Source organism: Natator depressus, chromosome 8 (assembly GCF_965152275.1).
Source record: "Natator depressus isolate rNatDep1 chromosome 8, rNatDep2.hap1, whole genome shotgun sequence".
NCBI classification, from domain to species: domain Eukaryota; kingdom Metazoa; phylum Chordata; order Testudines; family Cheloniidae; genus Natator; species Natator depressus.
The window spans coordinates 4,440,264-4,465,441 of record NC_134241.1 but is presented as its reverse complement, the minus strand read 5'-3'; the positions used below and the strand labels follow the sequence as shown (position 1 = coordinate 4,465,441).

The following is a 25,178-nucleotide window of genomic DNA, read 5'->3' as shown; positions in this document are numbered from 1 at the left end:
GTTGGTGTCCGTCTTACAGACAGACAGCTGTGGCAGGATCCAAAGCACTGTGGTTCAGGGTTTTTACAGAGGTGGGGTGGTTTGGGGGGTTTTCTTTTTCCTTTTTTTTTTAAAGGAAAACGTGTATAGGGTGCTGCTGCTCTGTCTGCTCCTCGTGGCTTGTTTCCCCCTCCCGGTGGTTATCTGTAATTGTTGGGTTCTGTCCAGGTTCACTCACTCTGCTTCTGATTGGTTGACTGTACTGTAACAAATGACATATTAACCTCAATACTCTGCCATACTTCTGTACATGTACAATACGGCAATGCGGAGGGGAGCCTTTTAGCTGTTAATGCCTTTCTGATCTATACTTTGTTTTATCAAGCAAAAACACACACACCTGTATATGTAGCAGATTGTTTGCAACATTCTATATCCTCTGTGTGTCTCTTCTCCGAGACCTTGGGTTGTCAGCTCACTTTCTTTTGGAATCAACGTTAGGCTCTTAATAAGGAGAGGGTTGCTACACTTGATGTTAAATGCCTCACTGACTTTTTAGTTTTAATTTCCAATTCCTATAATAATAGAGGAGAGTGGGTGTGGGTTTTGGGTTGTTTTTTTTTTGTTTTTTTGTTTTTTTTGAAAACAGTTTCATCTCTGATGTGGATTGGGTGGAGTGACTTAAAAAAAATTCTAGGGGTAACGTTTCAAAGAGTCGTTTACATCTTCAGTTTCTGAAGACACTTGAACATAGGACCGACGTATCTGTGACAAGCACACCCTATTGTTGGAAGCTCTCTGAGCGTGAAAGGGCATGGGCTTAAACCTATCCATTTTGGTTTTTATAGACACTTTTTCATGTCAAAGGTTAGATGTATTTCAACTAACACCCCAACCCCTCCTCTTTATTCCTCAGTGGTACATTCCCACTTCTCATCCCTCCAGAATATCAGTCTTGTACAATAGGTTGGCTTGTACCAGTGATATCCCTGGGAGACGGGGGCTTGGTATCATTTCATCCATTGGAGTCTTCCTGGCATAGTGTTGTGTGCCTGTGGGAAAGGATGGCTGAACTCTCTTCCCTTGCCAACCCCAGCCTTGGTTGATCCCTGTGGAATGTACTACCATTGAGCTTGGAACCCCAGTCCATGGATTCCGACTTGGAAATTGACACTGAGTTTAACTGGTGGTGGTTGGGGCAGGGTGGGTTTTCCAGTGTTTTTGTCTAGATGCTCATCACTCAGCCAGAACAAAAGGGGATATTAGTTTGATCTGGCTGTCCTTTCCAACCAGGCTCTGTCTCTGTCCCAACCTCATTCCTCTACTCCCAAAAACAAAAGAGAAAAAGTGTTTTGCAACCTTCTTCAGCTGCGTTTTATTGTAGAGACAAATTTAAAATGACTTATCAGACCACTCATCACTGGGGAGGAAAATCTTGTTAATACAACCCACTCTGTGATCCATCTTCTGTTAATAGTACATAATCTTGACTTGTGTGCCAGGATCATCATCCCATTTAAAAGGAAAAGAAAAACAACCACAACAAAAAAAAATGTAAAATACTTGAATGAGAGCTTGTATTATAACATTAATATTATTCAGAGTATCTGCTTTCTAGGCTGATGTGATTCATTATTCTAGTAATGCTTTAGTCCTTTGTAATTTGTGGTAATTATGCTTTTTCCTTTTTAATACAAAAAAATGTATAAAAATAAAAACCTCAAAAGACCGTGTGGTATGGACTCTCCTGTCCCTGCAACCTTCCTTGCTCTCTTCTCAGTCTTGCTCGGGGGTCTAAGGGTCTGAGCTACAGATCAGACACGTCTCATGTGGAATGAATACTCGTGAAGGTGAGACACTGATGGCACCTGACAAGTACACTGCAGCTGGGCACTACACAAGGTCTCTGCAGAAGAGCTCTTGTAGGACTGCTCAGTCTCAATCCAGTGCACTCTTCCCTTGCTTGTTCCTGTCCCAAGCCCCCATACTGCTCTGCCAACAGACCTCAGTCCTGACTTTCAGCACTCGCTGCTCTGGGTGCTCTGTGATACTTTCAGTTGTGTCCTAATGGTTTAGTGATTTTCTGACAGGGAGACCATTTTGTTTAAGGGATTTGCAGCTCTCCCTACCAAACAGTTCAGGAGAACAGTGATGGCGGGAAGCTCTTCCATCACATATAACTTTATGCAATCCTAGGGGTTTCCCTCTGCCTACTTTGCTATGTTGGAAGTGAGGTGAGTCTTGGTGGGATGGAGCAGTCAGCCCCTACTAGCTATGCTAATGAGACTTCAGCCCCAGAGCCTCCGTCCTAGAAAGTTCCCTTCGTGACTTGCATTTTGGTTTCATCCTCCATATTAATTGTTAAAATGATAAAACCTGTGTCGTGCTCCCAGTAATGTAGCACTGTGCTGTGTGGGGGTAGCATCTGCCTGACCCTTGCTGGTGATCAGTGATGGTTTGAAGCTTGAAGCCCTTATTTCATAGGTATGGGGAGTAACCGTACTGTGGGATGTTGAGCTCTCAGGGCTGATGGTGCTGGTGAAGTGGTTACAAAGGGCCACATTGCCCCAACAAGCGTGTTTCCAGGGGGTGTTCGGGTTGATTCTCCCAGGCCCAGAGTGCTGGGATGAGATCAGGCCAGGCTGAATGCCTGGAGCGCAGTGCTCTTGAATTCCCCTGCGACTCCCCATGCAATGCAGGTGAGATTTCGTCCTGGGTCCAAAAGCCTCAAGCAGGAAATGGGAGATCTGAACAGCAGCCATTTCTGTGGGGCTGGAAGGAAACCTGCATGGGGCAGTCTGTGGGCAGCTTGATCCAGGTGACTAAAAAAAAACCCTACGCTCACTTCAGAAGGCTCCCCACCTGTAGGGCTGCCGCCTGGAGCTGAGCTCTGCACTCCAGGCTGGGGGGGACTGAAGGGAAGCGAGTTCAAATGTCACCAGCAACGGGTCACGGTTCCGCTTTGTCTTTGATACTTAGGATGAACAATAACCTGCTTCTCATTAGAAAATTACTTGGCATAATCATGGTTCCTAGCTCTCATGATTCCCCTGTGCAAGCCACAGGGGAGGCGGGTTCACTTGGCTTTCTTGGGTGAGTCGGGAATGCTCTCCGTGAGAGGGGTGAGGCTCAGCAGGATGACGTGCCTCTCGTAGGCCTTGGTTTGCTTGAAGAGCGTGTCTGTTCCATGCAGGCGGTCCAGCACCCCCAGGACTCCGTAGCACTGATTGAACCTGGCAGCCAAGCACAAAGGGACCACACAGGGTACTGGAGGTTACAGTCGAGAAACAAGGTAGGCCATGCAGATCTCTTCCCTTTCACCCCCTCCCATAGCCTGTATCCCTATCAGAGCCCCGCCAATCCTGCTTTACATTCTTTGTCTCTCCCAGCCTTTTGCTCTGCAGCCTGCGGAGGACTGGATGGGGTTTAGCCCAGAACCTGCCCATTCTGCTACCTAGTCATCTAGGAAAGGTGTTGAGCCAGGGGTGTTCTCCATCCCCAGGCACTGCGGGCTGCCTTTGCAGCCATCACCAGCCAGGGAGTGAGAGTGTGGGACTCTGCCAGACAGCCACAACTCCAAGCTACATGAGCTCCTGCGGCCACAGGAAGACCAGACTGCCTGTACACGCACCTATGGCCAAGGAAGCTATGAGCTGGCCCTACAGCATTGCTCAGTGCCATAGGGTCTGATGTCCCTGGTGATCCGTGCTCCTGGCATACAGCATGATCAGTGTCATGGAGAGATGGGGTGATATGCACTGGTTGATACATCAGGTATCACCCCATTCCTGCAGGAAAGGGAAAGCAGTGCTCAGGAAACGATGCTAGCCAGGGAGTCTGGTCAGGGACCTGAGCACAGCCCTGGGAACCAGGACCTCCCTCGGGACTCTACCTGCAGGCCTGACACTGCTTTGCTCTGCTACCTTTGTAAAAAGGTGCTCGTATGTCACCTCCCCTGGGGGGTGGGAGTTAACAATCATGTGTGCACAGCACTTTGACCGGGGAAGCCAGGTTCCTGCTGTGTCAGGCTTTTCAGCTGTGAGAATGTCTGTCTGGTTTTTCCATTGCTGCCTTTGGACAGAGAAGGAATTAAGCAGCCAGAAAGATGCTCCACGGAGCATTGTCCGTGATGCCCTAGATCACTGCTAGGGAAGACCAGGCTATGCCTGCTTCTCTGGACCCTACACATTATTTTCTCTGTCTAATCCACCCAAGAAACTTGAGCTCAGGTTCAGCCTTTGGGTTTCTGCTTCGTAGCCAGTTTTCCAGCTCCGTGGACCGCGAAACAGAAAGGAAAAGGTCAGTGATTTGTCTGAAGGTTGCACGGTAGGTCAGTGGCTGAGCTGAGGTAGGAAAGCAGGAACTGTCCAAGGCCCAGTCCTCTGCTCTAACCTCTCAGTGCTTCCTGTTTACAAAGGGTGAGGAGGCTGGATACATTCAAGCTGCCTTCAGGGGAACCAGACTGAGGTGGGGCAGATGGAATCCCAGAGTAGAGATTGACTAGCAGTCATGTCAGACTGTTTGGTCCTCACAAATGGGCTATGGCCCATCCCCACCACTGATGGGCTGACCCAGTCCACAGAGCATGGGGGGAGGAGCAGCTATATGGATAGTGTCCAGTGACCTTACTTGAGGTGGTGGAAGTCGTGGAACTCCGGCGAGGGGAGGAAAGGCAGGTGGTAGCCGCAGTGCGAGATGGATGTAGTCAGAATAGCAAGGCAGAGCCACACCATGATGGAAGCAACATGGGATCCCAGGATTATCGGACCCACCAGCAAAGGCAACATGTTGGAAAACTGGAATTCAGACACAAGCCCTGCCTCATTAACATGCACACCCAAACCTTCTGTTCATAAGGCCGCAACCGGCGTCTCCTCTTGTTGCTTGTGCTACGGGAGCACCTAGAACCTAGTGCAGCCCGGTGCTGCTGTTGCTGAACGTGGCACTTGGTTGAAGTGGAATAGTGGGAGTTGAGCGCCTTGTGGAGGTGCGATAAGTTAGCTAGTGCTGCTGTGGGAGTCCCTGGGAGTGTTCTGCCAATGCACCTAAGAGACTGGGATAAAGGAGGTGACAGAGGCCAACTCCCACTGTAACTCAGTCTATGCAGTAGACCACCAGCCTCAAGGAGGCCCCATTCCATCATGCTCCAGCCTGCTGGAGGCCCTGGCTCCCAAAAAGTTTGTCTTGACAGTAGATTGACCCTGTTGTAGCTGGCTCTACCCTAAGAGCTTGTAGTCCCAGTGCAAGGAGCCACAAGACACTTCTACTACAGCAGCTTTTTGGAGATGCCACAAATCCCATCTTCATCTCCCAACAGGAAGAGTCTGAAGTGTAGCTACTCTCCTCCCTTCCCACAAATCCTCACCCAGTGGAAATGCAAAGCCCACAGCAACAGGTTGGGTTTACTTGATAGGCTGCTGGGCAGTGACCCCAAGAGTGCCTGCTTACCAGGTGCTCGACCGGATGAGCATAGAGGGAGACTACACCAATGGGAGCGGTCCATTCATGGTGCTTCTTGTGTATGCGCTTGTACAGAAGCGGGTGATGAACAAGCCTGCATGGAGAGAACCAGAACCAAGTCTTCAAGTCCAGTCAACCCGGAGACCAATGTCACTCCGGGTGCATCCTCAGTACTTTTCTAATCTATAGATTTTTAGAGCAGCCAAGTGAATTAAAGACCAGGGCTAGCCGTCAGGACTCATGAGTCTAGGCAGAACCAGAAACAGAACCCAGGTGTCCTTGGGCAATTCACCCAGCCTGTGTATATTCCTGCAATTGCTTTGTGTGCTGTTGAACTGCCTCTCTCTCTTTACGAGGTAGGTTTTTTTTTTTTCTTTGACTTTACTCTGCATCTGTGTGTGTGTAATAGTAGTGCTCAGGAGATCTGGAGAGTTGGGAGCTGGGTCCCATCGTGCCCGGCGCTGTACACGTGCATAGGAGGTCATGGTCCTTGACCAGGGAGTTCACAATCTTTTTGGTCTACATATACACAATACACTCTTTCTAGATTTTCTTTGGCTGGTGTATAGTTCCTCCTATAAGCAATAGTTACAGCCTCCTCCCTCCAACTCGACTGCTTTAGATTATAGCTTACATATAAAATCAACTTGCCTTTTCCATCCCTCAGCCTGTGGGCTAGTCCATCTCAATCCTCTTACTTTCATAATCTCTGGTTAAACACGGCCCCTAGTAGTGTTACACCACCAAGAGCTCCCAAAGGAAAGGCTGATGCCACTGACTGGCCAAGGTTAATGGAGGTGTTTTGTTGAGGGAACAGTCATAATTCAGGACAGAGCGGTTCACATTTGTTAGGGAGCTTAAAGGAGGAAGAAGCAGCTGCAGGACAGACTAGTTCTCTTGCCCAACTCACCGGTGTGAATAGTAGAAGAGAATTTCCTCCACCAGGGTAAAAATGGACAACTCCAGGAGGAACCAGTGAAAGGTGGGTAGTTCCTCACTGCAGGGCTGTCCCCGCCACTTCATGATGGGGAGCATGAGCATCATCATTGGGAGAGAGATGAAAACCTGATTAAACAGCACTGTGTGAACAGCCTGCCGCAGCTTCGCTGGATCCACCTGCAAGAGAGGAGACTCTGCTAATGCTAACCATGGAGCCATGCAGCTCTGGGCTCTGGGGAGAGGGAACCTTTCCAGGACTCAGGCCTTGGATGTTGGTAAGTTAGTTTTGGGTTTTTTGGATCAAGTTTCACAAGTAGGCAAATAACCAAGAAACTGATCTGCCTAAAGTTCAGCGCCCTCATTCTTTGTGTCGCTGGCAGCCGAGTGCCTGGCTCTGCTGTGGGCAAAGCACAGAACTGGAGGAGAGGGGCGAGAGGTAGGACTGACAAACACGCTTTCGGTACCCAGCAGCTGATCAGCCTTTGCTGTCTAAGCAGGATACTTCCCTACGCCAGCCTGAGCAGCTCCAAGGCTGGAATTAAGTGAGCACATCTCCGGTGTTGATGGCTCAGCGTGGCCACGCTGGTGTAAGACACCACTATTATTTCAAGGCTTTGTCTTCACTGCAAAAAAGGTGGGTGTGTTATAGTGAGTCAGGGCTCTCTCTGTAAAGACATCTTTTGGCAGTGGCAGATACCGACTCTTGTCTCCAACCACAGCCCCCGGGGTGCATTGCTCCACCTTGCTTCAAGGAGGAGCAATAAAAAAAGCCAAGTGCCCTTCTCAGGGTTGATGGGTCCCCGATTGAATTGTCTCCCTCCAGCTTTCCCCATGACTTCCTGATCCTGCTTGCTCTCCCTGGACAAACAGCTGAATGGCTGTAGCTGCAATTGTCCTTTCTATAATCTTAATCCTAATTAAAGACCTTTAGTGTACAATTTGAGGTCATCTGCCAGGGCCAGGGGTCTGAGTCTGGTGTTACAGGAATATGTCTCCGCTCACCTGCACAAAAGCTGTAACATGCTTTAACCTGCAGCCCCACGGCTCTAGGAAAGGGGTAGAACCCTTCCCTGCATCTGGCGGTGATTTCTCTGACTTAGTTCCCCATGCCCTGTTGATCACTGTGGCCAGGGCTGTGTGCACAGTGCGGTTATGCAGCGGTGTGGCTGTGAATTGCTTTAAAGTGCTACCTAACTACAGTCCAGCAATTGAAATGACATTGAAAGAACTCTTTAGCCCACACAGTTATGAAGAAACCTTCCAAATGTGACATGATTAGCAGCCAGCTGCTGTCTGCCTGAACCTGGCAGTGCCCCGAGGTATGAAACTTTTCCCATTTACCAAACTGGGGCGTTAACTCTGAAGTCTGACAACATACGCTTATTAACCGCTGTTCAGTTTAGCAATCAACTCACGCTGACATAGGTGCTTGCCTTTTTTGCGTGTAGTGAAAAATACTGGGGCGCTGGGGCAACTGATTGCTTGCTGTCAAAGGCAGGGGGAAAGGAGGAGTGAGTTAGCCATGGTCTATGCTTAATACCACAACTGCGTATGTTAGAGGTGTGTGTATGGGGGGAAACATACCCTAGCAATGTGAACAAAACCCCTAGGGTAGACATAGCTTCTGGTGCCTTAGCTCATGGCTTTCGGTGGCCTAGGGCAGGCTGCCAACAGAGCTATGCTGGCGTGGGCTCTAGTGTAGACACAGGCTTAGGCTGTCTCTACTCTGTGGAGACTATATGCTGGTGTAGCAACACCGGCATAGCCCCCTATACTGATGGGAAGGGGTGTTTCTAATGGGGTAGGAACACAGCCTTGCCAAGAGCCATCAGCTACATGGACAGAAGCATTCTGCTGTTACCTCAGCTATGTTGACAGTGGGGACTAGATCACCATAGTGATGTCTGTCAGGGGCTGGGTTTTTCACACCCCTGACTGCAGCTATGTTGACTTAGCTACAGTACTCAGGGGCGTGAAGTTATGTGGTCCATGCAGCTAGGTTAATGGAAGAGTGCTTCTGTCTACCTAGGTACTGCTACTCAGGAAGGTGGGATTACCTACATCAACCGGAAAACGCCTCCTGTCGCTGGAGGAAGCATATCTGCTACAGCTCATGCAGCTGTGCTTCTACCTAGCATCTCCCCTTGGCTAGCTTAGGAAGCCCCCTTTCCCCCAACCCCAGCTAGCTTTTGTGGATCACAGACTAAGGTGCCTAACTCAGGCTTGGGACATCGTAGTGAGTTTTCTCGGCACATAGCTAGTGTGACACCTAACATCTAACTGCTTGGGGGGCACTGAGGCCTAAAAAATTTGCCCAAGGGCATCTGTGCCAGGGCTGGGAACTGACCGCAGCTGGCCTGCATCCTAAGCCTTGCCCTAACCACAGAACCATCCGTCCCCTGTACATTTGCATGCCACGTAGAATTCTTGCCTTGATTCTATTCCGCCAGCCCCCAGTGTGGAAGAGCATGAGGTTTTGGGAGGGTGGGGGGAAGGAGACTGACAGCTCTGCCTCCCCCATCCTCCCTTCTTCCTCTAAGAAAATGCAGGTGGTATTCGTCCAGCTCGGCAGACACGGCGAGAAATACCTACAGGGTCGTTTTTGCCCAACTGAATTCGGTACCGGGTGATGAAATTGGGCTTTCCGGTCCCATCTGCCACCATCAGGAGTCCATTGAAGCACCAGTAAACAAGGCTTGGAACTAAGGCCGTGCCTGTGGTAGAAGGAGAGAGAGATGGGCAGAGACAGCTTGTCAGGGTTCCTTCCCCACTCTGAACTCTGGGGTACAGATGTGGGGACCCGCATGAAAGACCCCCTAAGTTTATTCTTACCAGCTTAGGTTAAAACTTCCCCAAGGCCCAGATTCCTTTCTTGCCTTGGGATGGCTACTGTCACCAAGTGATTTAACAAACAATCAGGGAAAGGACCACTTGAAGTCCTATTCCCCCAAACCTACACCCCCTTTCTTGGGGAAGGTTTGAACATATATCCTCACCAATTGGTTACAAAGGGACTACAGACCCAAACCCCTGGGTCTTAGAACAATGGAAAAATCAGTCAGGTTCTTAAAAAGAAGGATTTTATTTAAAGAGAAAAGGGTAAAAGAATCACCTCTGTAAACTTAGGCTGGTAGTTAACCTTCCAGAGTAGCAGAAAATTCAAAGAGCACAGAGGAACCCCCTCTAGCCTTAGTTTCAAAGTTACAACAAAATGGGGATAAATCTCCTTCTAGCAAAGGGAAAATTCACAAGTTGAGAAAACAAAGATAAACTAATATGCCTTGCCTGGCTGTTACTTACAAGTTTGAAATAAGAGAGACTTGTTCAGAAAGATTTGGAGAACATGGATTGATGTCCGGTCCCTCTTTGTCCCAAGAGCGAACGGCCACACAAACAAAGAACCCAAAACAAAACCTCCCCACCCAGATTTGAAAGTGTCTTTTGTCCCCATTGGTTCCTTTGGTCAGGTGCCAATCAGGTTACTTGAGCTTCTTAACCCCTTACAGGTAAGGAAGAATTTAGGCTACCCCTATGGTTATGACACCGCTGAAAAAAGGGGAGCCTTTGTCCATCAGAAATGATTGATATTGCAGTGGTGCCTGGAGGACACGAACAGAGACCAGGGCCCTGGGGGGCTAGGCACTGTCCAGAAATGAGTGTCTCCGGGCATAAGGTTTTCAGAGCAAAGAGACAGCTCCTGAATGGGATAAAAGGGTAGAGTGGGGATGAGATTACAATAATACAGGCCTGCGCTAGGGACAAGGCACCTTGCCCCCTACCACCACGTCGTTATCGCCAGGTTGTCGACACTACTACAGGAGGAAACCTGGCTGCAAGACAGGTACCACCCAGCTAGAATATTACTAAGGTGTCTAGCTTTACAATAAAGCCAGTTCTATCCTTTTGGTAATAACTACTCCAGTGAGACCTGGGGTGTAATTTCATTTTAGCCTAATGAGGGAGGTGGGAACCTTACATCGGTCCTGGATGGTTTGGCAGTTACAAATACTTGCAGTGGAAAGGGTGGTCCCAGAATGTTAGCTGGACCCTGACCAGTGGGGAGGCATGGCATGGATTTGGCGGCAATGCATGCCATTGGTACACAGAGCTCTGGGGGAGCTGGAATCTGGCTTTCCTGCAGCCGAGCTTTGGCATTCAAAACAACTCACCTAGAAGGAAAATTGCCCACTGGTTTCCTCCAAGCAGGTGGAGAACTTTCTCCCATTGTGCCTGCCAGAAATTGCCCGAAGCCCCCCAGAACTTCTGCAAGTGCCTGGGGAGAAGGGCCCAAGAATTACACGCAGGGTTTAGCTTTTCATTGCAAAAATTACATCTGTCTTATCTCCCCACCCACTGAAATGTTGCTTCTCAAGCTATCAGGTGAGTGGTCTTACCAGGTGACAGAGTTCCTGAAGGCAGCAAACAGCAGAAGGCCAGTGCCCAGTATGAAGCCAGTTGTCTTCATAGAGTCCCAGAGCTTCCCCGCCTGAGAGCAGGAAACAGAAGTGATTACACCTATGTCATGGAGTAGCCTGTGTTTTAAATCACAGGAGATCAAGGGATGATCCAGTCCTAGGAACCCTTGTTTTCTGTCACCCAGCACTCTACAGAAGTGAGTGGACCCAAGTTGTTATCCACCCTATCCACAGATGCTAGGTGGGACAGGATGAGACTTTCTGAATATATGTTACAGTCTGTATCTGTATGGTAAAAGAAATACACGTTTAAACTGGATCCAGATAGCAATCAGTCTGTGACTTCCTCCCTTCTCTTGTGTAACAGGTCATTATGATGAACAGATAAAATAGCTCAAAACAGCACAAAGAAAAGGAGAACTTGTGGCACCTTAGAGACTAACAAATTTATCTGAGCATAAGCTTTTGTGAGCTACAGCCCACTTCATTCATTAGGCTTGCATAATTAAATACGCGTCTGGTCCTGTGGCATTGCTAAGAGACAGGCAACAACAAGAGAAGTTTAATCCCTTACAACAGGATGAATGCAGATGTGTGGTGTAAGGTAAAAACCCCGAGTCCCCCTTCCTCAGCAGCCTTCAGTGCAATGCGCCTGGCTGTCGCTCCAACAGAAATAGACAACATCAGCCTCTCTAATGCTCCTGCTCCAGGATGCTTAGGAAATGATTATCTGGAACTGGATAGAATTTAGGTCATTTGCACTGAAGACTCCCAAGTGAAGTGGTGTTAGCCCTTTTCGGTCCAAGCGGCTAGTCAAAGTTTGAGGCCTTGTAGGTGGTTGCGGCTGGGAGTAGAAATTGATGATTGTACCTGGTATTTTCTTTGACACAATCTTGTTTATTTGCTCGGAACAACACCCCCTCCAATAACTGTCCAGTTTAGAGCTGAGGCATAGGTGGTGTGTGATTTGCCAAGGTTATACTGCAAGCCCGGGACTGATCCACAAACGTAACCTTTCGTGTAAAACTCCTAGTCCTGGGCTTCAGTCACAGAGATTCAGCAATTTGTATATCCCTGAGGTTCCTTCCAACCCTGATATTCTATGATTCTATATCTGTATTAAGAAGCCCTTTGAATAGAAAGGGCCTTGTTTAATGGCTGTCCCTTTCTCACGCATATCAAAGGAGACACCAATTAAATTTAACAGAACCACTCCACAGTACGAGCGTAGAGCAGCGTCAGCTACGGAATCTGTGAAGCTGCCATTGTGGGAAAGATTTCTTTGTTCATCTAATCCATCTCCGCACCAGGTTATTCCTTCCTCTAAGTTCTCTAGTGCTTTGCCCTGTCCAGGGGTAAGTGACTGAAGCCACAGGGCATCTGCCAGGGCAGAGACTATTCACTTAGCATCACCAAGAGCCAATCAGGAAGCTCCCTGGCACTTGGCCACCATATAACATTTCAGTTGAGACGACAACAGCTTTGAGTCTTTACCTGCTTCTGCCGTGAGCCCCCCATGGAACGTGCAGCATCTCCCTTCATCTAAAATAATAAATGATGCGAGTGAGTGAATGGGGAGCTGAAAAGAAAAAGGGGAGGGGGAGGAAAAGAGGATGGGAAAGCAGCCCCCAAGGAAGTTTTCACATGTTAGGATACAGCTGTCTCCTGGGGGCCTGACTGGTCTGGAATGTGCTGTGTTCAATGGCTGTCCCAGGCCTTCGGGACAAAGCAATCTGGTACAGCAGAGTAAGTCACTGGGGCGAGGGATTAAAATGACAGATCACCCTGTGCCCTTACATTACAGCCCCTATGGACTTGTGCACCAAACATTGGTAACATGATAAGGGAGATTTTCACCTTTAGGTCACTGCTTCAGATCCAGCCCAGGGGCCAATGACTGAAAATCGTTACCATCTGCTTGGCTCTTCAGATACAAGCTGGGCAGGTGTCAGCATCATAACCAGCCTGGCCCATGGCTCTAACCAGCCCCCTTGCTGACAGGCTCAGCAGAGAGGCCAAGGATTGAATAGAGAGAGAGAGCCTGAACTACCTTGCACTCCTAGAGGTCAGGTGCTAGCGGGAGGAACATTGTACTTCTGGTGCACGTGCAGTGTCTACAGCAGGGCTAAGCTGGGGAGTTTTCATTTCCTAGATGGCCAACCTTTCCCAGCAACAAATTTGCTTAACAAAATAGTCCTTACAATTAATCTCACCTCAGCTTCACTGAATCTTCTTCAATGTTCAAATAAAAGACAATATAACACCCGGTACATAGACGCCATGAGCCAGATTCTGCCCTTGTTTAAACCCTGGCCACCCCAGGGATATTAATGGGATTGCATGGCTGGAACAAAGGGCAGAATTTGACTCCTTGTGCTTTTAGAACTAAAGCAATGTAGCCAAGAAAAAGGCCTTATTTTTTACTAGGTCTTCTGGTGTACCCTCCATTCTTTACTGTGGTAGAACCCCACTGCAGCCAAGTCCATAGGAGTTTTGCTGGACCTGCACGATTAGGGTCTGAGTGCACAGTAAACTCTCTAAACTGCATTCTCCAGAATACCAACAGAAGCCACTAACAAAGAAAGAACAGCATAGCTTTGTCTGTTTATGAGGCAAGAACAGCCAGTGCGTCAGTAAAAGATGCAACGCAAGGGTTAGTCTGCGTTCAGGGCCCAGCTGAAGTCACTGGTTTAGTACAGAGGGTTCTGTAGAGCTCCTCAGCTCAATGCCGTTGTTCCTGGATCTGGCCATCCAAGTCCCATTAGCATAAGCTGGAGAAATGCCCACACCCCCGAGAGCCGCAGGGAGAGCTCTTAAGAGGGGAGTTCAACTGGAATGGTCTGTGACACGCTGACTCCTTTATGGTAGGAACAAACAGGCTATATTACACAGAGCACAAAGTGCTGACAAAATAAATAATTCAGAAGGTGATGGTGCATTACCTTTATGATTCTAATATTCCCTCTGGTTGGAGCTGCTTTTGTAGAGTTTCCTGGCAAAGGACCACACTGCCAACAAGCACAAAAATCAACCAGTTAGCTTGGAGACAACATTTCTGTTTTGAAATTGTAAAACTTTAATGCCCTTTTTTTTTGCGCCCCCTTAAAGCTTGTTAGTGTTTCAGCTCTGAAGGTTTATAGTCCAAAATCAGACCCACTTCTCTGTCTGGGGTGTTATTTACCGACAGGTTAAAAAGAGAAGGTCTGATTCTCAGAGCTGCTGCATGCCCACAGCTCCTAATGACTTCGGTGGGAGCTACAGGCACTCAGCAGCACTGAAATCCGGCCCTAAATGACTTGCCCAGTGACTGTGGTGGGGGTGGGACGAGAATCCAGCAATTCCACCTCTCAGCCTCTTACCTGGAGCACAAGGGCATGAGCTAGCTGTGCTCAGTGCTAACCGTGGGGAACCAGCCTTTTCTAAACTCAGGATTGCAAATGGATTGAGCTAGCTCTGACGCGCTGACCCAAAAGAGCTATTGAAAGATGCGTCATAAGAGGAAGCTGTTTAGATTTTAAACTAGTGTCTTCATCCCATTTGCTAGCCTCTTCCTCCTGAATTCAAACTCCCCACTCCCTCCTGGGCCATGGGACGCTATTCTTTCCAATCTGTAAAATCTTCGACATGCTGTTTGTTTCCAACCTGGCAGCCTAGTTTGCTAGCTAGGGCTCTTCTGAAAAAAGGAAATGACTTTTGATTCTAATGGTTCTGATCAACACATTAAATGGTTGGTATCTCAGACTACCAAGCAGAAGGAAAAACTTTTTCACTAGGAGGGTGGTGAAAAACTGGAATGCGTTACCTAGGGAGGTGGTGGAATCTCCTTCCTTAGAAGTTTTTAAGGTCGGGCTTGACAAAGCACTGGCTGGGATGATTTAGTTGGGGATCGGTCCTGCTTTAAGCAGGGGGTTGGACTAGATGACCTCCTGAGGTCCCTTCCAACCCTGATATTCTATGATTCTATGATCCTGCTGTCTTGAGAATAACAAGTGTAAATACCTTTGTCGCATGATCAAATTATCTTATTTTGCAAAAGGCCTTTTGCCCTCTGTAATGTACTTATCAAGCCACGTTGTGCTGTTATGCACCATCCAAATATAACCCCATTATCTCTGTGATGTTATCTATCTGTACAGCTGCACGCACTGGCCTTAGTGAAACAGCTTGTACAATAAATAGCTTATGCTTCAAAAGCAATTTCTTTCTGACACTTCACTTCATCTCAATGCTGTTCATACAAGAAAATGGTCAAAAACCAAACCCTTTCGAAATGGATGCTCCATGAAGAACATATTAACTGAAACCGTTTTCCTAGGACAGTATAGTATTAGCCCAATGGCCTTCTGTGACTGCGTAGAGCCTTTCCTGAGGATTGCTCAGATGCTACAGGGATGGGCAATGTTATAAGGTCCTAGATAGCTAGGTGTATAAAAGGGAGAGCCTCACTGCTTTGACCTGACGCACAACAGCCTGCTTGGTAGCTGGTGCTTGAGAACATGTCTTCTATATTGATCCAGTGGCTCAAATGCCCTCGAAACTGTGTCTCCAACAAGTCGGAAGGCCAGGAAGATTGCAAGTTGGCTTTGAGTCCTTAGGAGGAGGCAGCAGGATTGCCCAACATCATCTCATCTCTTGAGCTTTGGGGGAACTGTTAAAAGAACCATTGGTATGCCTCACGGCCGGGTCCCCTCCTGCCCTGTAATCAAAGTGCAGCATTCCTCTTTGACTTAAGGGTACTGCGAGATCCAGTATTACATTTAAAGGCAAAAGCCAAATTTAGCAAGATCCTGTTCTGCTCCAGCACCATACAAGACAGCATTTTTGCTGAGATGGCCCAGGACGCACCTACTAAACGGTGACGTATGCCACTGAGCTGGGGCTATTCCATTAAACAGAGAAATAATGACGCCACCGGCTGCTGAATTTGCACTGGCATATAAACCAGGCAGTAGTCAATCAAACAAACATCAGCCCTCTCAGCGGGCTGCAGTCAAAGCAGAGTCTGACGTGAAATGAGACGCCGGAATTGCCGCTGGTTTATTTTTTTAAATCCGCCTTTTAAAGTAATTTTTACAAAGCGTTTGAGACTGTTATTAAAACCAAGCCAATCCCAGTCAGCAGCACCAAGTCCTCAAACCCTGAAGTAAAATACTGGCACAGCCAGGGCTTAAATTCAGCTAGAGCTGTCCGGAGCAGAGCTCCAGTAAATATTTTCAAACATGCAGAGCAGAAGCCATCGTGCCCCCTCCACATAGGGCTAAAGCTCAAGACCCGCTCCCTGCAGCAGATGCCGCCAGCCCCACCATCCTGCCACAGGGCAGAAGCCCTGAGCTCCCGCCCACACAGGCTTTTAGGAAGAGCATGCAGGGGGAGGCCCTCTGGGAAATATACTATGAGAATTTAAGCCACAGGCATGTCTAATGATCACGTCAAACTTAAAAAAAAACAGTCTATAAAACGTTCAATAATCTGAATAATTATTCCTGCAAAGTGGGTCTGGATTTCTACAACAGCCATTTATGGACCAACAAGTCCATATTCACAGAATTTACCATTCCAGCCATTGAAAGAGGCCCATGCATCCAATTTATGTATTAAAAGTGATACTATGGTGTGATTCTTTGCAGGCACATGGACACCCAGGAGAATTTCCTGGCCTGGAATTGCAGCAGGTCTTTTGGCAGCAGAATGACGTGCTTGGCTTTGCCTTCTAGTCTGTGCTTTAGATTCTCATACTGCACCACCTCTGGGGCATCTGAGCACCTGCTTGCCCACAGAAGCCCCCTAAGTCTCTGCTCACGACCATTTTGGAACACATCTCGCTTCCACTCCTCTTGCACTGGCTGTGGAAGAAAGCAAACAAAGAGAGAAAAGTGGGTCCCTCTCAATGGGGCGGGGGAATGAGAAGGGACAGCCCCGCCCCCAAATGATAGTCCTCTAAGGGTCAGCCAGACTCAGATTTGCAGTTCAAGGGCCCAGCCCTGATCAGCAGCTTAACTTCATTTTGCAAGACCTTGCAAAGAGCACCACAGAAGGCAAAGGGCAGCTGCTATTAGTCAGCTGAGCTCAGCAGATACTGCAGCACTGGTTAGCCAAATCCAAACCCACTGCAGTGAAACCCACAGTAAACTGAAGCCAAGACTTAAATACACTGCACATTTCCTGAGCTCAACAGAGTGCACAGAGACAGCTCCTAGCCCCTCCAGAGCTGGCTAGCTTTTTTCGTCACGCCATACACACAGTTTTGGTCCAGCCTTCATACGCCGCTGGCCGGCGCTGCCACAGCAAAAAGCATCTCCGGGGGGCGGGGGCGCTTCCATGAGACACTCTTTAGTTGAAAGCTAATTCCCATGTTCGTGATAAGTGTTAGCAAGGAGACCATTGTGGAAGTGACAGCAGCTGCGCCAGAGGGAAATTCTTTAGTAAATTTCCCCAGTGCAGATATTGCCAGAGGCAGGTACCAATGTCCCCACACCAGCCTCGCATATCACAGCTCCTCCCACCTGCTCTCGGGGCTAGACTCAGGTGAGACCCAAGACAAGAAATAAGTAGGCCAGGAAGTAACTCCATGAGATTCATTAGGCAGGACATTCCTAGCTCCTAAGTCCCATGAGGCTGGATTTGCAACACCAATACAAAAGTGAGTGCACATCAGGTTGGCGAGACAGCGGGACCAGTCTGTTTGGGTGGAAAGCGAAGCAGAGAGGCATTGGGCCTAGCAAAACAGGATCAGCTCTCCTCATCTCTGTGTGCAACTTACATCCATCGGATGGCAGGGTAGGTGGGCTGGGGACAGAGAAGTCAGTGCTTGGAGGGGCTGGAGGAGCTAGTGTGCATACGGCATCAGTTATGGGCAACGGGGCATGTGTTCTTCACTAAACATATCCTGCCCTGCCTGCTGCATCTGAGCCTCATTCCCTCCCGGGCACAGCCCCCCTGTGTCATGTCTGCGCAGCATATGGAAAAAGCTGGGGACTGGGCTCACAGAGCTGCAGCCACTCCTGCAGCTGGAGGCGGCCATGGCAGAGAAGAGGGGGTGGGGGTCCCATCCCTCTTTTGGACTATCAGTCAGACTTGCATGTGCCAGCCCAGGGAAGGGGCAGCTCCCAGGGAGCCCAAGACAGAATGTATCATCCTTATTTCATTTAGCAGAAGCTTTGCAGAGCCCAGGTGGCAGTGCACCAAGGGCGGCCTGGGAACTGCCTTGATGTGGAAAGGCGCTCCTGGAAAGTCAATGCTGTGCATTTAATACTCTTACATACTGGGCTAAAGAATCAGATTCCCCTCCCAGCCAGTGACACCGATGGCTCAGCCAGGGAGACCAGATGTCTCTATCCAGCAGAACTGGCTCTCTTAACCCAATAGCCAACTCTCCAGCTGTTGAGGCTCCCTCCCGTCGGCAGGGCACACGCTGCTGCTCTCCCCAGGACACCCTTCAGGAGTGGATTCGTGGCATTCCCATCTCCAGATTCAAACCGGCTTGTGCCGTTTCTCCCATCATACCCACCCACATTCACAACAGAACTGCCCCTAACTGCAGACTATGTTACTCTTGCCTAGTCTCTGGGCATAGACCCAACACTGAAATCACGCCAGGCAAAAAGAGATGCCCATCTGGCTCTGGATGTCTGGTCACCCCAACTGCAATGCCAAGTTCTGGTGTACAGGGAGTAGCCCTCAACCACTGATTAATTCAGGCAGACACTCATGACAGCTGGACTCAGCCCCTTATCTTCGCAGACAGTTGGCTTTTCTTCCCTGTACATCTGTCAAACTATCTTGAACACAGTGACCTATGCTCAGCCCTGGAGAGAGTCCATGTCTTTCCCAGCAAGGACGATCTCTGGTATGTATTTATGTGGTGGTTTGAGGGCCTCCATCAGGTGGGTGTTGTGATGCATCAGCTTGTTCCCCAGCTTGCCCTTCATGTACCCCATGATCTCAGCGAGCTGGGCAGTCAGGGTATAGCTCTGCAGACAAGCTGCAAGATAGGGATATCTGTGATGGACAGATTCCATCCAGAAAATCACAAGGAAATACTAGATGATGTTCTTCACACAGTGCATCTGGATCACACTCCCCCTGGCGCTTAGCCTTGCTGTGCTAGCACTAAAATTGCTGCTTCCTCTTGGGGTTGCCAGCTGGCACCAGAGTGATGCTCACTTCCCCAGGTGGGGAAGAGCTGGGCAGCCAGGAAGCCGTGGCAGGCCAGACACAGGCTCAGTGACACCAGCCAGCAAAACTTTTAAAAGCTATAGCATCAGTGATGCTTTTTCAAAAACTTATTTTATCAGTTTGATCCCCACCTCTCCACCCCAACTTACTGTTACCAACCTAGGTTCCAACCTGAGGTCGAACAGCTGCCCTCTTCTAATTACACTGAGCCTGCAATTCAGCCCCCTTTGCAGACACCAACTAGAGACCCAGCTGCTGCTGGCAGGTGCAGGAGCTGAATAACTGGGCATGTCTGTGGCAATGGATTCACTCCGTAACACACCTCCTTTCCCTTAGCCCTCCTCTCCTGATCCCTCTGGCATCAACACAGGCTGAGAGTCAGCTGCTGGAACAACAATCTCACCTGCGAAAAGACGATGACTATCTGTGACACCACAAGATGCAGCTATACACTGGCCACCTTGGGGAACCACATACCTTAAAAGGTGCTTAGTAGACACCCTCTCTCCAAGGGTAGACACAGAGCTAGCTTATGTGCTTCTGGTGCTGCTATGTGCCAGACACTGTCCAAACAGAACGACAGACAGTCCCCACTCTGAAAAGCCTAAAATATTTTTTTTTAAATAAATGCATTCATAGAACTAACAACAGGCTGTAAGTCTCTTAATGGAGTTGCCATCCCTAGAGTTTCCATCAAGTACCTCTAAACCACTGTGCCCCAAGGTGCTGGTTGCTCCCTCTTTGCTCACCTCCTGCTGGCTGCAGCCTAGAAGGGGGCCCTGGGTCGCTGGCCAGAGCCCAATCCAGAACTCAATTCTCTGCCCTTCACCGCTGCTGTCGGTCCCTTTATCACATCCTCAGGCAAAGGAAGAGGGAGGTGTGTCTATAAGCGAGCAGCTGATTGTCTCCTCCCAGGCACGTCATGTGAAGCCAGCATTAGGTCATTACTGGTGCTGGCAACTGCTACACCCTTTTGCTCAGACAGTTTAAAGAGAAAGAAAGAGAGAAACAGTGTGTGCGTATGACTGAAAGAGAGAGAGAGAAAGAGAGTGTATGTGTGTGATTGAGAGGAGCACATTCTTCAAGGAGTTTATTTTTGCTATAAAAGTAATTTAGCAACATCATTAAAAATCTTTTCACGTTTGTTTTCATTAGTTACACATAAATAAGTTTGCAGATTATGCATTTTGCTCTCACCCAGTGCCCTAAGCACAAATATTTAAAACCAGTGCTATTCAAGAGGTCAAAAGTGTATTTATTGGGACCAGGGAGAGTTATTGAGCAACGCTGCTTAAGTCCTTGGCCCTCTGTCTTGGCCCCCAAGCCTGACTTGTAAGGCAGGGATGGCATCCCTAGCCTCTGTTTGCCAGAAGCTGGGAATGAGTGACAAGGGATGGATCAGTTAATGATTACCTGTTCTGTTCATTCCCTCTGGGGCACCTGGCATTGGCCACTGTCAGAAGACAGGACACTGGGCTAGATGGACCTTTGGTCTGACCCAGTATGGCTGTTTTTATGTTCTTATGACTGTTCGCTCACATTGCATAAGCGGGACTAGAAAACAATGACTTAAAACGGTCATAGCATGATATCAGTCCTATCTACGTAGAACAGATTAAATTGGCATTCCCTCGTTCTTAACAATAGTATTTACACATAGTGAAGTCTGTAGTGCACATGAGAGCACTGGGTACGGCAGGTCTGAAGTCACTTGTGGCAGCCCTCACTTTTAGTATGCAGGTGTGGTCCCAGAAAATGCGACTTATTCCAGTAGATAGTGTGGCAGCTGATCCAAGCTCTAGGAGAGGTGCTGTTATCCATCACCACTTTCTGGCTTTACTATATGAGGAAGAAACAGACACACCACAACACACGTCCACTTAGCCCTGCCAGGTCTGCAAGGAAGTAAACAGCATCTCGGTTAATGATGGCTAGAGCTCAGAGAGATCCACAAGTATGAGAATCACAAATGTCCCATAGTCTGTGGCTAATACCCGGTACTCATAACCACACAGAACTTTTCACCAAGCCATGTTCGGGAGGGGGGGGGACACGGACACCTCTTCAAACTCCATTCCCACATTCCCCGTAGAGGGCCACTTGGTACCTCAGCCTCTTGCTGTGACTTTATTTCAGAGCTAAACTGCTGTAACATTTCAAAAACATTTCGACTGACTGACACTAACTTCTCCATGGTGGGACGGGGCTCTTTCCTTTTTGTTGTTTTCTGTAGCCTCGTAGACTCAAGGAGAAGTGATGCTGCATTTCACAAGCAGAAGCACAGCACAGAGAATGGAAATACACAGCCTGAGTGAGAACAGAGTCGCTGAGCTGAGCTTCATTATGACTGGTTCTTGTAGTGGGACGGTTATCCTGCATGCATGAAAAAGTAGGTGAAAGGCCATTGGAATCTCACCAAATTCCAGACTCTGGTGTTTTCCTTTAACTGTCACTTAAAGAAGAAATTGTTTTTGAATGAATCACTCTCCCAACAGAGGACTGGATAGTACAGGGGGTTGGTAATGGGCTAGATAAAGACTTTTCACTTTCTAAGTTGCTAGTTTGAATCCAATCCAGGCTGACAATAACCAAAAGCATCTCCTATTTCTTGGCTATTCAGTGTCCCCTCTGAAATTAGTTTGGTTCCCAGTGGACGGGTATCCAAATCACAAAAAACTGCCATTGCTACTGACAAACTTTGGACCCATGTAGGAAACTATTTGCATGAAAAGATTAGCTGTCTTATGTCCTTGCAATGGTTTCATACAGCCATATATACACTCAGTACTGCTTGTGACGGTTCTGTTTTGGCAGGGCCAATTCCTGCGGGAATTCTGTGCCATTGCGTACGCACAGAATTCATGTGCCCTGCAGATTTTTTTTCTCCGCAGAAAATACATTCTACTGGAGAGGTGCTGCAATTATGCCTTTCACCCACCAGGGACTGCTGTGGTGCCAGAACACAGAAGGCAGCCAGCTCACAGGCCAGAGCAGCCAACCATGGATAGGGAGGACAGTGTGTTCTTCACAGCACCTTGCCCATGGAGCCAGGGGAGGAGGCACAGGATATGGGGGGGGAACAGACAGAACAGGGCACACAGGGCTGCTGGGAGGGGGTCACATAGACTGGGGTTCAAAAGAGCTAGTGGGGGGACACACTGGGATGATGGCTGAATGGGAGTGGGGATGCAGTGCCACTTGGGGACTGGGGGTGGCTAAGTGGGGGTGTAGGGACACATGGGGACGGGGGCAGATGTCTCAGATTGAATGGGAGAGGCTAGGAGTCAGCCAGGGTCTGCATGGGAGAGGCTCTCCAACTCCCTAACAATCCCCCCACCCCAAAAAAAACCTGTGCCAGACTTCTCCCACCCACACCCAGGCTCCTTCCCAGCAATTACTTCCCTCTCCCTCAGTACCCCTGACTCCCCCAAGCCTTTTCACGGCTTCTGAGGGGTGAAGGATATAAAGTTCTGTATTGTAGTTCAAATGAATTATTACTCAAAGTTCTGTATTAATATGCCTAATAAGGAATCTATTTGTCAAAAAACATTTTCTGAATCTTTTTTTTTTTTTTTTTTGGTCTGTATTGTTACAGACATACTCGCTGACAGGTATTTTGAAATAAATTACCAAAATAATTGAAACTGGTGTGATCATACTATGTTATTCTGACAAATAAAATATACAGAATTTTAAAATATCATGTGCAGAATTCTTAGTTTTTTGACACAGAATTCCCCCAGGAGTACATAGTGCATGTAATGTATAACTCATGCAATTCAAAGGCTATATGCTGCAGCTGAGAAAGTAAAAAGGGAACGAAAAACAACTAATCTGGAAGATAAGGTTTGAATCCCTAACAACCTCAAAGATCAAGTTCAATAAACACTGAGTTACAAAAACTCCATTGCTTTGCAAGAGATAGACACCATGAGAATATGCTGACATGGAAGAGGTCGCTTGCGGGAAGGGGATAGTTAAATAAATTACTTTCATAATGCTTGAAGAGATATCTGTATGAAGGGGTCAACATTAGGACTGGGATATTGAAATAAAACTGACATGAAAGGAAACAAATTCCAGAAACTTGTCCAAGTAACAGAGTAGCAGCCGTGTTAGTCTGTATCCGCAAAAAGAAAAGGGAGGACTTGTGGCACCTTAGAGACTAACAAATTTATTTGAGCATAAGCTTTCGTGAGCTACAGCTCACAGTGTAGCTCACGAAAGCTTATGCTCAAATAAATTTGTTAGTCTCTAAGGTGCCACAAGTACTCCTTTTCTTTTTGTCCAAGTAAGGCACTGATCGGAGATTCAGTGGGAGAAAAGAAGCCACCTAACCCTGAATTGTGGGAAGAGAACAGCAACTGCTGTCATGTTTTGCAACAACTGTGGGACCCATCGATTCTGTCATTCAAGGGCCTCTGCTCCTTCAGTAAAGCCAGACGCAGAGAGGCAGGTATCTCCTTTGGAGACAGACTCAAGCGTAATCCAGTTTAGAGCAGCAAAACCAGAGGCAAAATGGAGAGCACAGTCCTCTCGGACAGGAATTATGCTTTGGCAGCTGGATCTGGAGGGGACTTGTCTGCTGCTCACCTGTTTCATGAGGACAAGATCAGAGGCCTAAACTGTATAAAGGAGTGATTCAGAGATTCACGGGGGTGTTTGTTCTGAGTTAAAAACTTGTGACCACAGAAAATCCCCATGGCAAGTTTTGAAAGACGGATCACCTGCAAGAGCCCTTACAGGTGCTCTCTGGTAAGCTGCTTATCATGTGTATATTCTTATTTCAGTATGTTTTCAGTGTGATACTTTTCACCTTAAGAATAAATGTACTTCCTCAGAGGAACATCTCCATGGACGTTTTGGCACAAGCCCAGGTGAGCTGACCTTGGCTCTTGAGACTCGCTACCCATGAGGGTTTTTTCCTGTACAGACATCCCCTGGCTTGCTTGGGAATTGAGTGTAGACAGGGTACTGCACAGCCTGGACACCCGTCAGGACGGAGAGCGACGCCGGTCTGTGCCCAAGAGAGGTGATGGCTGCGAGTTGGGAGCATAGCGTGGGTACCCTCATGTGCTGCCATTGCCCCAAGGGCCCCAGCTAACATCCAGAGGAAGGGGAGAACTGGGTCCTGTCACCCCCAGAGCCCCAGCTGGGAGCTAACAATGTTGAGAGTCTTTAAGAAAGGGATAGATAAGACAGAAAATATCATATTGCCTCTATATAAATCCATGGTACACCCATACCTTGAATACCGTGTGCAGATGTGGTCACCTCATCTAAAAAAAGATATACTGGAATTGGAAAAGGGCAACAAAAATGATTAGGGGTATGGAACGGCTTCCGTATGAGGAGAAACTAATAAGACTGGGACTTTTCAGCTTGGAGAAGAGATGACTCAGGGGGATATGATAGAGGTCTATAAAATCACGACCTGTGTAGAGAAAGTAAATAAGGAAGCCTTATTTACTCCTCATAACATAAGGACTAGGGGATCACTAAATGAAATTAATAGGCAGCAGGTTTAAAACAAAGAAAAGGAAGTATTTATTCACACAGCACACAGTCAACCTGTGGAACTCCTTGCCAGAGGATGTTGTGAAGACCAAGACTATAACAGGGCTCAAAAAAGAACTAGATAAGTTCACGGAGGACAGGTCCAGCCGTGGCTGTTAGCCAGGATGGGCAGGGAGGGTGTCCCTAGCCTCCGTTTGCCAGAAGCTGGGACTGGGCAACAGGGGACGGATCGCTGGGTGATGCCCTGCTCTGTTCCTTCCCTCTGGGGCTCCTGGCGCTGGCCGCTGTCGGCAGACAGGACATGGGCTCGATGGACCCGTGGTCTGACCCCGCAGGGCTGTTCCTATGTTCGCCACAGGGCACGGGCTCCCCAGGACCCCGGCTGGAAGCTGCGGGGAGTGGGCCCTGTGGCCCCCCCCAGGAGTCCACCTACCTGGGATCCGGCCCCCTGGCCTCCCTCCAGGCCGGGCCGCCCACTCGCTGTGGCGGCGGCAGCGCGCGTCCCCCAAGCGTTTGGCTGTAGGCGCCGCCCTGCTCTGCCCCACCCCGAGCGCTGAGCAGGAGCCCGCGGCCACTGAGCAAAGCAACTACCGGAAGTTGCAGTAGCCTCTCTTTCCCCCCCCCGCGCAGGCGCCCTTCGAACAAGACGCTCCGCTCCCCGCCACGCCCTTGCGCACGCGCATTCGGGCAGCC

The 25,178-nt window shown here is 48.5% G+C and overlaps 1 protein-coding gene across 10 annotated transcripts; it reads right to left on the bottom strand.

Annotated features, from left to right (window-relative positions):
- Positions 1-1,329: 1,329 nt before the first annotated feature.
- Positions 1,330-25,098, bottom strand: FAXDC2 (fatty acid hydroxylase domain containing 2). Of its 10 annotated transcripts, none has more exons than XM_074960234.1 (12): positions 24,919-25,046; positions 20,623-20,807; positions 19,718-19,993; positions 13,736-13,801; positions 12,288-12,335; positions 10,773-10,864; positions 10,548-10,651; positions 8,971-9,092; positions 6,350-6,555; positions 5,428-5,533; positions 4,609-4,775; positions 1,330-3,212 (listed from the first exon to the last, which is right to left on the bottom strand). In XM_074960234.1, the coding sequence occupies exons 5-12, from the start codon at positions 12,333-12,335 to the stop codon at positions 3,056-3,058; spliced, it is 1,002 nt and encodes a 333-aa protein (XP_074816335.1). In that variant the 5' UTR covers positions 13,736-13,801; positions 19,718-19,993; positions 20,623-20,807; positions 24,919-25,046; the 3' UTR covers positions 1,330-3,055. The 10 variants fall into 10 exon arrangements, with proteins under 10 accessions (XP_074816335.1, XP_074816333.1, XP_074816334.1 ...); XM_074960232.1 differs by having other exon boundaries at positions 20,696-20,807; XM_074960233.1 differs by having other exon boundaries at positions 20,696-20,863; positions 24,919-25,043.
- Positions 25,099-25,178: the final 80 nt, after the last annotated feature.